The sequence below is a fragment of the Haemaphysalis longicornis genome, unplaced genomic scaffold (genome assembly GCF_048455015.1).
Source record: "Haemaphysalis longicornis isolate Haplotype H1 unplaced genomic scaffold, Haemaphysalis longicornis Haplotype H1 scaffold_5, whole genome shotgun sequence".
In the NCBI taxonomy this organism is placed as follows: Eukaryota; Metazoa; Arthropoda; class Arachnida; order Ixodida; family Ixodidae; genus Haemaphysalis; species Haemaphysalis longicornis.
The window spans coordinates 147,954,032-147,966,463 of record NW_027526385.1 but is presented as its reverse complement, the minus strand read 5'-3'; the positions used below and the strand labels follow the sequence as shown (position 1 = coordinate 147,966,463).

At 45.5% G+C, this 12,432-nt stretch overlaps 1 protein-coding gene across 1 annotated transcript in view; it reads left to right on the top strand.

Moving 5' to 3' along the window:
* Positions 1-12,432, top strand: part of LOC144139926 (protein 5NUC-like) — an 81,683-nt gene that overhangs the window by 17,596 nt on the left and 51,655 nt on the right. Inside the window, exon 2 of the mRNA XM_077672151.1 lies at positions 1,175-1,312. Within this exon, the coding sequence (XP_077528277.1) occupies positions 1,175-1,312 (138 nt within the window). The remainder of the gene's footprint in view (positions 1-1,174; positions 1,313-12,432) is intronic.

Sequence of the window (12,432 nt, the reverse complement as noted above, 5' to 3'; positions counted from 1 at the left end):
CAAAGGGGTAAAGGTGGTAGGTCGAGGTCGAATCCTGGGCGAGGCATAATTTTCCTTCTAGTGCGAATCTTCTTCTATAACTGTGCAAATTCGCCTCTTAGCAGCACTGTTGAATATGATGTGGATGCAGACGCCTTCCAAGCATAGGGGTTTCACTCCTTCACAGTATTTTTGCTTACATCCTGCCGATTCACGTCCCCTTACGCAAACCGTAGCAAGAAACGTTTTCTGTTGAAGGGAATCAAATGCCCGATGTACTTGTGCTTGATGTACTCGTTCCTGGTGTACTCCTCGCATGGCATGGTGAATTAATGCGAAGGTAACGTCTGGGATTCGCAGGCACACCCGCAGCGGCCGAGTGCATAGCCCCTGAACCAAAGCCTTAAATAAAACCTCGGGCATGTTGTTTTTGGCCAACGCTGCGCCGTGAGATGGTTCCAGTGTCCTGAGCTGCCATGATGCGCAGCTGTGCCATTGCCTCTGCTTGCGCGTCTGAGTGTCTGCAGGGGAACCGCGAATGCTGGTGGGATATCAGCTTGTGAGGTCTAGCACACGCGCCACGCTCCCATACCCTGACACAACGTGAACTTTGCGGCCTTTGCACGACACTAACGGTGTCTCAACAAAGGAGTTCATGTACAGTTCTTCGCTGCGTATACGTTGCCGCTTTCCTCCGTAGCCGATCGGGTTTTAAATGGTAGCTTAAACTTTTACGCCTAAATTTAAAGCTTCTGTACTTGTACACGAGCCCGTCGCGAGGCCTAAGTATTTCGTGTTCCCCAGCCGAATTATCTTTTAAACAAGAACAACACCCTAATAAACCCTTTATGTTCAGAAGCCATCCTCTGAGCCGCCGGAGATCATTTATTTGCTATGTATGTCGCTTTCTAATGTCGGAGTATTTATTTCCTTCGCCTATTTTTAAAGTATCTGTGCAATTTTAACGCCTCTGGTTGTAAAACTTTGATTATTACTGCCGTTGTTGACGAAACAGATATTTTGAGGGACCACGTAAACAATGCGTACAATTTTGTATGAGAAGCTTTAGGGTTGCTGCTTATCTTGGTGCTGCGAACCTATAGACGTTTTCTTTCACTTATTGGGTGACTATAGCTTCATCGGCATTCATTGGTGCTTTCTCCAAGCCTCTTACCCAATCCAACCTTTCTTGCAGGTTAGAGAGCTCAAAAAGCAAAGCAGCAACCCATTGTTCCTGAATGCTGGAGATTTCTACCAGGGTACTCTCTGGTACTCTATACTGAAATACAACATTGTTTCGCTGGTGATGGCCAACATGTCGTACGATACAGTAGTAAGTATTACTAGTAATTAGCGAAAGTAGGTTGCACTTTTAACCAACTAATGAATTAGCAACTTGCTGTGTACCTAATTGCAAGGACAGAAATGGTTCTTCGATATTTAAAAACAGACCCACGCTCAAAAACATCTGCACCAGAACGGCAACCACATACCCAACAACCACAAGTCTTTAAAATGGGCGCTGTTATGCTCTCATGTTCGTGATAAAAAGATCGGCAACAAGACGCGGGCGTCTTTTTGCTGTGAAAAGGCCTACGTAGAGGCGCTTCCATTTAATAATTTACAGCTTTGGTCTCACGCTGTTGAAACCAATTCTCTGATACAAGATTTATGGGTCTAAGACTTTCAGCAATATAAAGAATTCTGCCTGCTCTAGTTTCGTCTAAAGCAAGTATTTAAAATTTGGGAATATAGTAAGCCCCTGTACATATAATTTTCATAGAATGTAGAAAGTGCTGGTCCCTTTGGCCCCCACCACTGTGTCTGCAGCATTAAGGGGTCACAGAACGGAGGGTATGTACGTACAACTGTTCTAAAATATGTACCACAAATTTGCTCGTACGATTACCCCCATCAGCGGACTAAAACGTTTCGTATGGGAGAAGGTGCCAGGGAAGAGGTCAGTTTAACGGCAATATTTACACTAATCTGAAGGTGGAGGTGAAAAATGTAATTGCCAGAAAAGTCAACTGTGGATTCATGTGAACGCTTAAGCTTTCGAGTTTGCGGATGACACAGTTTTATTGAGCCAGTTTTGGCCCGACTTAAGTAAACTGCTTCGACGATTTTACTCAAAAAGATGAGTAGAATGGTTAACAATATACACTTGAGCTATCGGACTTGTCATTTCAAGAGACATGTAGAGGTGCACCCTTTCAAGATAGATAGGAAATGAAATGCCAGAACAATTTGATAATTACTTGCACCTTTGCTAAGTTTTTAATGGGGATACAAAGGATGCGAATGAACATAGGCACCGGATGTATCTCCGTTGGTGAGAAGGTACGCACCCCCTTTGCTGTTTCGCTTTTGTTGCCAATTTTTACAGTGGCTATCGAATGAATTTGTAGCTCAAACTGAAGTAAGCATACCGATAGCAGCGACACCACTCTAACGACATAATTTGAGCGCGAAAACCGCGCCATCTTAGAGAAAGAGAAAAGTGTTGTAAGCAAACAGTTGGATTGCTAAGGTCGTGTAATGCGGCCGAAGGACGAGGTGAACCACCCTTTTAACCAAACGATAAGTGGGGATATACACAAATACGATAAGACCGATAGACGATCGAGAGGCTAACTAATAAAATTCGGTGACTCAGATTGCACTCGGCAAGCGGACATGAGCAACAGCTGGAAACCCTTTAAGGGTGCCGTCAACCTGAAGTGAACAAAAGTGTGGCGGGCGCTTACGTGCGGCGCCTGTTTTTATCGTAGGTGGTCACCAGGGCATGTGTCATTTCAGTATCCTGCAGAGGTAAACACACGTTCTGCCAGACGTTCCGCCTCACGGTACTGACGGAAGCCTGGTCCGCCTGCACCGACAACCACTACTTCCGACCCAGTTGCCACTACCGCCCATCATGCAATAGTCGTGGATGATGCACAACGCACCACCAAACCACTATCTGATCTGCCACGCCTTGCCTACTTCTATATTCCACGTGTGGACCGCGTCAAAGCTTCGACACCAACGCCTCAACCCGAGTATAAAAGCCCGAACTTCACCCGTGACCCCTCCAGTACGCCCGGCAACACAACGATGACGAATGCTTAGCTGCGACGAGTGTTTCTCATGCAATTAACAAAGCTTTACTCGACATTTTCCAAAGTAACACGATATTAGGCGTTGATAGTGTTGCCGACCCCGCGGTAGTGCATTTTTTGCCCTGTATTATTACTGTTACTGCTCTCAAAACCTGCTGCTGCTTTCCGCAGATATAGAAAAAAATCGGGGTCGAACTAAACCTGCCGCGTCCACCCAAACTGCTGGTGACGTCTTGCCAGCTCAGGATGTCACTCAACTAAATCAAACATTACTTATCTGTCAAAAACTCGAGCGTACGACGCCTAACCGTACTGTATATTTTTTTAGTGTATTGTACAGCGCATAATTCTTGTTACAGTCGTCCGATTCATTCAGTTCGGTTCTATTCACCCCGAGAAAGTGCTAGAACTCTCTTCGACGAAGCGGTGGTAACGCGACCACTCGCCGGCTCGCCGGCAAGAAAATACCAAAATAAAAGCTCCGCCGCTCAGCTTTCGCCGAAGCTTCAAATTCTTTCCAGAAGGCAAGCGTGGCCTTGCCAGTGCTAAAGCGCGCCGATGATTCCAGAAGTGACAAAGAGGGAAGCTCTTCCGTCAACGGCGGCGGGCGCGTTGTGTGTTTTGCCCTCTCTCTCCGCGCCGGCACAATTATAAAAAGAGACGCCGCGCCTAAGCAAACCAGCTACGTTTGCACGTTGTGATGTGACAACGACTTCTGCCAGTTTGTGCACCCCACTATCGGTGACCCACGCCCTGGAGGCCTCCAACGTACTCCCGGTCTTGAATCACCGTGATCGTCTCGGGCGGCCTGGCCTACGACGAGGCCACGCTTGCCAGGTAGACGAATCGCCTCCGACAGCGATGCATCGTCCGGCCCGGTCGGTGAATATTGTGGGACTCTGTCTCTTATATCCATCGAACTGTCTTTCTTTCAGTTACTTCTTTTACCTCGTAATATTCCTGGTCAAAGCTCCCTGTTGTACTTTTTGTATTTGAACTGTTTCCCGCACTTCTATTCGTTTTGAGTTACCTCTCGTTAACGCTACTTGTCTTCGTTGCACCGTGTTTTGGCTGTCATAATATAAGTCTCTATTTTTGTACGTTCAAGGCTATGCCTCATTCTTACCGCTATGATCGACGAAAGCCACACCTCTGACTTCCATCCCCTGCGTCACCTGTGCCCTGTAGATTCGGTGGGGTTGTTTGCTAAATTGAGTTGACTCCCCATTTCTTCTGACCGCGCACCCAGTTGAAGAAAACGGTGAGATTATCAAATAAATAAAGCCATACAAACTACACTCTCCGGACATGCGAAAACGTTTGACAATATAAAGAATGCGTGATGAAAAAGAAAAACATTGTTCCTACTTTTCCACACGAAAGGGCACGTCGAGGATATTTCATCGATCGCTGCCAAAAATTTGGCACTAATAGCGGAGCTAACCTGCAGTATTGACAAATCAAACAATGAAGACCGACGAAACAACCTGTCCTTTTTTTTTGACATGTTGATTCTAAGCGCGAAACGTCGGCCCAATCCGAGGAACTAATCATGAATAAATGAAGGATACCCTCAATATAACGCCCAACCCAGGTGATGTTGAATGCGCACACCGACTGGGACCTTTCCAACTCAGCAAAAATTTACCATCCCTTTAGAGCAAACGTTTAAAGAAGCACGAAAGCCAAAAGTACGCTCAACCTCCGCCGAAAGTGCGCCAGATTGATGGTCAATCTATAAGAGACCCAGAATCAACAGCGAAGAACGAACCCATGCGAAGATCTTTTAGGTGTTAAGTAAAAGCATCTTTGAACGGCCTAAATGTGCAAATATACGTGGTTCAAGAGATAGAGGCTTAGTGTTGTACTCCCTCATGATCAATGAGCGTATTGTTTTATCAAGAATCGCTCCTTTGTCGTGTATTTCATGTCCCGCTCTGCCACAGTAAAAGCCCGTTTTAACGAACGCGACTTATGTCCAAAGACCTTATCAGAGCTTTTTGGTCGACTATGTGGTCTATGGGGAAATGCCTTAGTTTTTTATAGGAAAACATCGGTCCCACTAAGGTAGCATTCGCTTTAAAACAGGCCAACCATTTTGAATGGCGATAACGCAATTCAAAGACAAATACCACTATATTTTAAATGCAAATAAACTGAAAAAAAAACTAAATACAGTTTATCACAGAATTACTCCTCTAACATTCCCCTGATACACAAGCAGCTGAGTGCATTCGGTGAATCCCAGTCATGAACCTATCAGCTTGCATACTAAAAATTAACGATCCATGGGGTAACTGAAATTTCGAGATCCAGCTACGCAAGTGATAGCCCTACGTGCCCCGCAGCCATCTACTGAAACAACCAAACACTCCAATATGAAATTTCTTTCATTCGTTTGTATTAACGCTGGGAGTCTATTTCCCATACGTGGTAACCTGCATATCCTGATCCAAGCAAGCGACAGTATTTTAGTCGTGTTACCCGAAACCTGGTTATTACGTTTATGTCAGACGCTGAAGTGGTTATTTCATTTATAGTCTGAAATTTCCTGTTGCGATCGCAAGTGGGGGGAGGGGTATATTCGCCGCTCACAACAGTTTACAACGCTGCGCGCTAGACATTCCTTGAAGTCTTGCACTAATCTTTATTCAGTGCAAAGCTGCTGTTCCGCCCGTTGCTATCAGAGCTTTCTAGCGTCCCTCCTCATTCCGACCGCTCCTTTGTTGGCGAGTTTTACGCTGCTCAACACCTTGCAATGTTATCATCGAATCTTGCCCCTCGGGTCCTTCTTGGGTATTTTAACTTTCCCGCGGATAAGTTACTCAGACGTGGCATCCGCGATGTCAAAACAGAACCCTAAATGTGATTTTGTAAACACTTTTCGCACTTTCAACTCATCTCAAATTTCACCGTCCCGACACGATCTCACTTTCTCTACACGAACGACTGATAACTGATCAAGACTGCTAGATTTATTTCTAACGACCCACCGAGAGAAACGTCTGTCCATCTCTAGCCCAAGCCGCTATTTGTTGATGTTGTCATTCATGCCACTTTGCAACGCAACTTGAATAATTCCCAAAAGTGAAAAAAATGAATCATTATGACAAAGACGATTTTCAAGGTATGAAGGACTAAGTACCTTCTCTCTGCGGTTGGTTTTTCGGGGATTTCTCTAAGCATTGCGTTGATAAAACTGCTGCCACTTCAAAAACAAAGTGCAGAAAATTACTAAACGCGTACGTTCCCACAATTACCGTTACAGAATGATCTACTTCGCCTTCGTACAATGACACACAAAACGGCCGAGCAACAAAAACAAGATAGATTTCCGGTCAGCTAAAAATAAAACTACAACTACTGCAAAAATTATCGTTATACTAAAAAAATTTACGACTCGATGACCTCGAACGCTAAGGGAAGTTTCTTCTCGTCCACTCTACTAGACAGGCTACGAAAATGCATTAGAACTTTGACAACACCATATACCCAGCTTTAGGCTAAACACATTTCGTTGTTAGATCAACGTGGCGGACCAATCTATGCGTCAGAGATCGCTTACACGCTGAACTTCACGTTTTGCTTAGTCTTTGCCGCTGAACTAGACGATGTGTTTAGAAGTGTGCCCAATGTATTTCGAAGTGGGCACACCACGATTACCGTGCTATGCCTAGTGTGATAATAAAACCAAATGTTATGATAAAAGTAATTCTTTATAAAAGTGACAACATCAGCCGGTGTTGGTGGCATAAAGCTTATAGTAATAAAAAACACCACATTTCTTGTGCTGCCATAGTGTCGCCCACCTTCCAGCAATCCCTGTCTTGGGTAGTGGTGCCACTAGTCTGGCAAGATCACCCTAATAACCAAGAGGGTGCCGCCATTCTCACCTGCAAACTTCCACCCGATATCATTTCCTTGCTTGTGCTGTGAAATAATGGAACACAATGTAATCTTAAACAATAAAATGTCTAACCACTGTACAATCTTCGCTCCAGCCAGCACAGGTTTCAGAAAGACCCCTTCTGTGGCACATAACTAGAGATATTTATTACCACAGGAGCCGAACTATCTATTGTAATATTCCTATAGACGCCCATTTTCTTGATTTTCAAGAAATATTTCAGTAAGATATTATATCTACATGCGTTTTTTCAAACTTTTGTGCGTAAATACTGACACTGCAGTGTTGGATTGGAAAACATTTCTTGTGAAGCCGCGAACAGTTCGTTTGCTTCAATCACATGTCACCAGTGTTGTGGAGTTACCACTCCGGAATTGGAATCATTCCGGATTCATTCCACCTTTTTGAGGTGCCGGAATGGAATGGGAATGGAATGAAGACAACTCTTAGAGGAATGGGATGGGAATGGAATTAAGCGCCTTTATCCGGGAATGGAATGGGAATCCAATGGCGATTATTAGAAGACAGCGCCACCATCGCTGTCGCCTTCGGCTACTCAATTAGTCAGTAGCGACTTCCGCGTCGGTATATCTCTACGGGAGCACCGGCGACAAAAAAAACGAGAACGCGTACCCGGCACCTCGAATAACCGAGCTCGCGCAGCCTGTGGCAGCGCGTGGCAGCTATGCAAGCACGTCTGGCCACCGGGACGGTGGCGGCGTTAGGTCGGCTATTTGTGCCTTGGCAGGCTTTTTAAGGCACAGCTTCGTAGAGCACTGCACGGGCCCGATCCGGCCTGCGGGCCCGATCCAGTTGATTATCGGCGGGCCAGGCCGGGCCCGGGCTCAATGCCGCGGGCCATGGCCGGGCTTGGGCTTGATGCCGTGGGACCGGGCCTGGGTCGGGCTTGAATTCATAGGCCCGGCCGTTAGTAGTTGCGACGTGAAATGTAGAAAAGAGCATTCCAATGAATATTTTTAGTTTATTTTTACAGGCTTCGTGTTAGGCATTGTTTTAAAAACGCGTTTTGCTAGGTCTGATAGTCACTATACTGCAATTTTGCAACTGCAACATACTGCAACGTTTTACGTACTGCATCAATATTTTATATTTTGGTGTGTACCATACCGAAGATAGGATTACAAGGAACGTCCTAGTGGGGAAGGAATTCAGACAACCTGGCGCTAACCACCTATGTGTATGTACACGTTTGTTTCAGATGTCGCACCAATCGAAATGCGGCTGCCGTGGCCCTGAATCAAACTCGCGTGCTAGAGAAACACAACCGCTTAACAACCACTGCAGGTAAAATATTTCAACGCACGTACATACTCCTGAATTGAAATCCGGAGCAAAAAAAATTCACGAATACCAGCTTGTGGCCGAGACAACCGCATGAAGCTGCCAAGAGTCCGGTCATCAAAGGTTATGATGTCTCTCGTGTTAGATTACGAGCTATTATTACGCCAATGTGGCGTGAACTGCAGAAGGTGTAAGCTAAACGACGTGCACTTTTGAACCCTTATTTTTTGCGTTTCAGTTCATGACGTGCTTGTGTAGACTAGATGCTCCCTCTGATCGCCCGCTACGAAGACTCTCAAACAAATATAATAAACCACTTTTTTTCAGCGTCTAATACCACGCCTAGTCACACGCTCGCGGGCCCTCCATAGGCTCGAAAATAAATGACCTGGCCCGGGCCAGGCCTGGGCTTGAGACGGCAGGTCCGGGCGAGGCCCGGGCAGGCTCACTTGTGAGTGCCCGGGCTCCTGCTGGGCCCGAGCTAGGTGTTACCGGCCCGGGTCGGGCTCGGGCTTCACAAAGTGGTCTCGGGCCGGGCTCGGGCCTTAAAATCAAGCGCGTGTAGGGCTCTATCTAAGCTTCCTCTGTACAACTGCCCATGTCGCCGATGGCAGACCGGCGTGTCAGTTGGAGGCGCCGTTTCCCCAGGCCAGCAGGCGGGGAATAGCTCGGAGAAGCAGGGGTGGCGGATACAAACGGCGCCCATCCGTAGCCACGGTGTTTCTTACCGCAAGCTGATACTGCAAAATCTTTGAGCTGGGAATATAAATCTGTCACACATGAAACATGAAACGACGAGTCTGCTTGGCGTTCCCGTACCCTCCATGCCCTGCGCGCAAAGGTAGCGTGTGTGCCGACCTGGTAGGCATCTCCCGGAAATACGGCGCCAATGTGTCGACCCTCTGTCCGTCTGTTGCAGCGGAACCCCGGGGCCCCGGGGCTCCGGAAAATCAAAACCAAGGCAGCAAAAGGAAAATTCTAAGTGAGGGCCTGCGTGCCTGGAACGAGCCATAAGCGTAAGAAGCGAGCTTCGGATGTGTTACTGAGCTTCCTGCCTCCACGCTCTGCTACGGTAGTGGGAAGCTGTGATTACGATTACATTGGATATTAAATACGACAATGCAGAAGACACAGCCGCTAAAGGGTGTTTGTGTCTATCAGTTCCGGCTCCAGCAGCGCCCCTGGTTTCGAGTGCTTGACAGCTTTCAGCAGTGAGACCCCGTGCTTTGCTTCGATCCGAAAGTTAGGCTCCCTTCTCCAGTGCGCCAAACTGGTTCGTGGTTTGGTTGCTATATTTCTTTGCACGTGGCCTTTGGGCTTGGGTACAAACATACCTGATTATTGAAGCCTTAGTCGTCGGCTTGAAAGTTGGAGCATCGCGACTATTTAGGTAGGAAGGCCTCATTTCAAAATTTTGATCAGGTCCTCGGGCATATTGGTTGCGCGTTCATGGGAAAAAACTGCCTCATCATACTTCTTTATTTTTCCAGGGCTCCCGTCACGATATGGTTCTGTCGCTTTAATTGAGGGGCCCATAAAATATGACCTCTATTGAACAAATTGGGATGAAGTAGTGCCAGGGCAATAAGAAGCGCAATGGAGGTCAACGTGGAAAGCGGTGGCGACTTTCCTACGGTCAATGCAAAACTGTTAACGGTGTTCCGTGACGCTGCCCTCGCGTCTGACGCGTTGGAACAATAGCATTAGTGCTCAATGCTGTAAATTCACTAGAAATCATTCAAGTAAGCATTTCGAGAGCGTGTACATCTGAGCAAGCTGCGCGCGACATGGCTCTAAGTTATCCACGGCATACTAATAACGCTGGTATGACGGTGCGCCAAGCAGATAGCAAGATCGAAGGCGACAGACAGTGCAACGGAACGGAAAAAGCAGACATCAACGTAATAGCTGCTTCATCTAGCGTCGCACAAAAACAACCTGTAAAACATGCTAACATGCAAAAAACATGCTAACATGCAAATATCATAAGTAGCGGGATCCCGCTATTATTATACAAAAAGGGCTAGTGTGACACTGCCCTACTTAGTGAAAGCTTTATAGGGGGACCCATGGCGTCCTGTCAAAAAACTAATACATTTCCTCATTAACTGGCTGCTCGACCGAAAATCTCTGATAACATCTCTGGACAAATGGCACGTGTGTGATACCGGGGACCGCAAATAAATACTTTCTCTCTCTCTCTGCCTCTGAAACTGGGCTTCCATTATGTCAACACGCTTACTTGAAAATCGCGAAAAAAAGAACCGTCCTAAATAAGACAACACACACGTCAATCATGAAGGAGTACAATAGCATACCTTTATCTCACAAACCACGTAACCGTGCACATTTAGATCGCTCGTAGATGCGGGAACGTAGTGCGCGAAAAATCGTCGCATGGGTTCGTTCTTCACTTGCGATTTGGCTTTGGCTGTTTGAAGGTCAGACGGTCGGTTGGACGCACTTTGGGCGAAGTTTGAACGCCCTTTTAGCTTTCGCACTTCTCTCTACTTTCGTTAGGAAGGGATGACAATTAGAAGGGTAGTTCCACACGAGATATGTAACCAACTTGCAGCCACCTCCTAAATCAGTGACAAGTGACACATTCTGCATACCTTTGCAGTTTTCAACGTGTATAATAACGACAGATTCATTTTGCGTTCCTCGATAACTCGATAGAACACCTGAGGCAGTTTTTACATTTAGGAATCAAAGGAATAGAATTGAACTGCCCGTCCATTTCAGGAGTGGGAATGGGCTAATTTCTGTCATTCCGAGGAATTGAAATGAATGGAATCCCTACAAGTTGTAATTCCTCGGAATGGAATTGGAATGGAATGGGGATGCCCATTCCGCAACACTGCATGTCACCACCTGGCGTGCTGATTTCTCAGGTGACCTCAGCGTAGTTTTCTCGACCCCTTCCTGTATTTAATATGTGTAACGACCTACCTACCAATCTATCATCTGAAATTCGTTTATTTGCTGACAACTGCGTCCGTCATTGCCCTGATGAAAGCCCTAATGACTTTCTGATCGTGCAAAATGATGTAATGGCTGTTGAAACATGGTGCAAGACTTCCCTCCTAGCTCTTCTCATTAATAAAACTTCGGTCGCTTTTTTCTTGCCGGAGAAACTACTCTCGGGCTCCCATAAGCCTTTTTTCAGTATCCAAATACATCCCGCGAACTTCTGCAACTATCTAGGTACATGCATAATACTAGATATTTCTTGGTTATTACACATAACAAGCATTTATAACAAAGCAAATGATGTCCTTGGATACCTCAGAAGAAACCGAACTCTTGATTTTCCTTCTGTTAACTATCAGCATATCTCACGATAGTTAATAACTTGAATACTATTACGCCGTCTCGGACCCACATCAATCTCATCTGTCCGAAACGTTGGGATCCGTCCAGAATACAGCAACTACGTTTACTTGCTCAGATTACACGCGTTACATAGGTGTACCTAACATAAAGAACAAAGCACACCTTGCCCATCTGAAATTGCTGCGCGAAGTCGCTAAACTATTATTGTTCCACAACGTCATTGTCAGCGCACCTTTTATCACCCCCGCGCCTTCCATTTATTCCCTCACTAAACACCCAAATACAGTTTTTGCTGCGCATGCCCGTGCACCTGCACATTTTCGCCCATTCTTTATTCAGACAGCAAAAATTGCAATTGCCTTCTACCCCAAATTTTCCTCTACCCCAGCTACATTCGTTTCAAATAGCACATAGAAGAAAATCTGTTCCAATTTCCATCCCCCATGTAACACTTGGCACAGAGGTTCTGCTTGTTTAAAAAACAAACAAACAAACAAACAGACAAATAAATAGATAAATAAATAGATAGATAGATAGATAGATAGATAGATAGATAGATAGATAGATAGATAGATAGATAGATAGATAGATAGATAGATAGATAGATAGATAGATAGATAGATAGATAGATAGATAGATAAATAAATAAATAAATAAATAAATAAATAAATAAATAAATAAATAAATAAATAAATAAATAAATAAATAAATAAATAAATAAATAAACAAATAAACGAGGCCGATAATGGCGGTGATGGTAATAACGATAACGACGCGTCACGGGAGCCGTTGTAATAACATTTG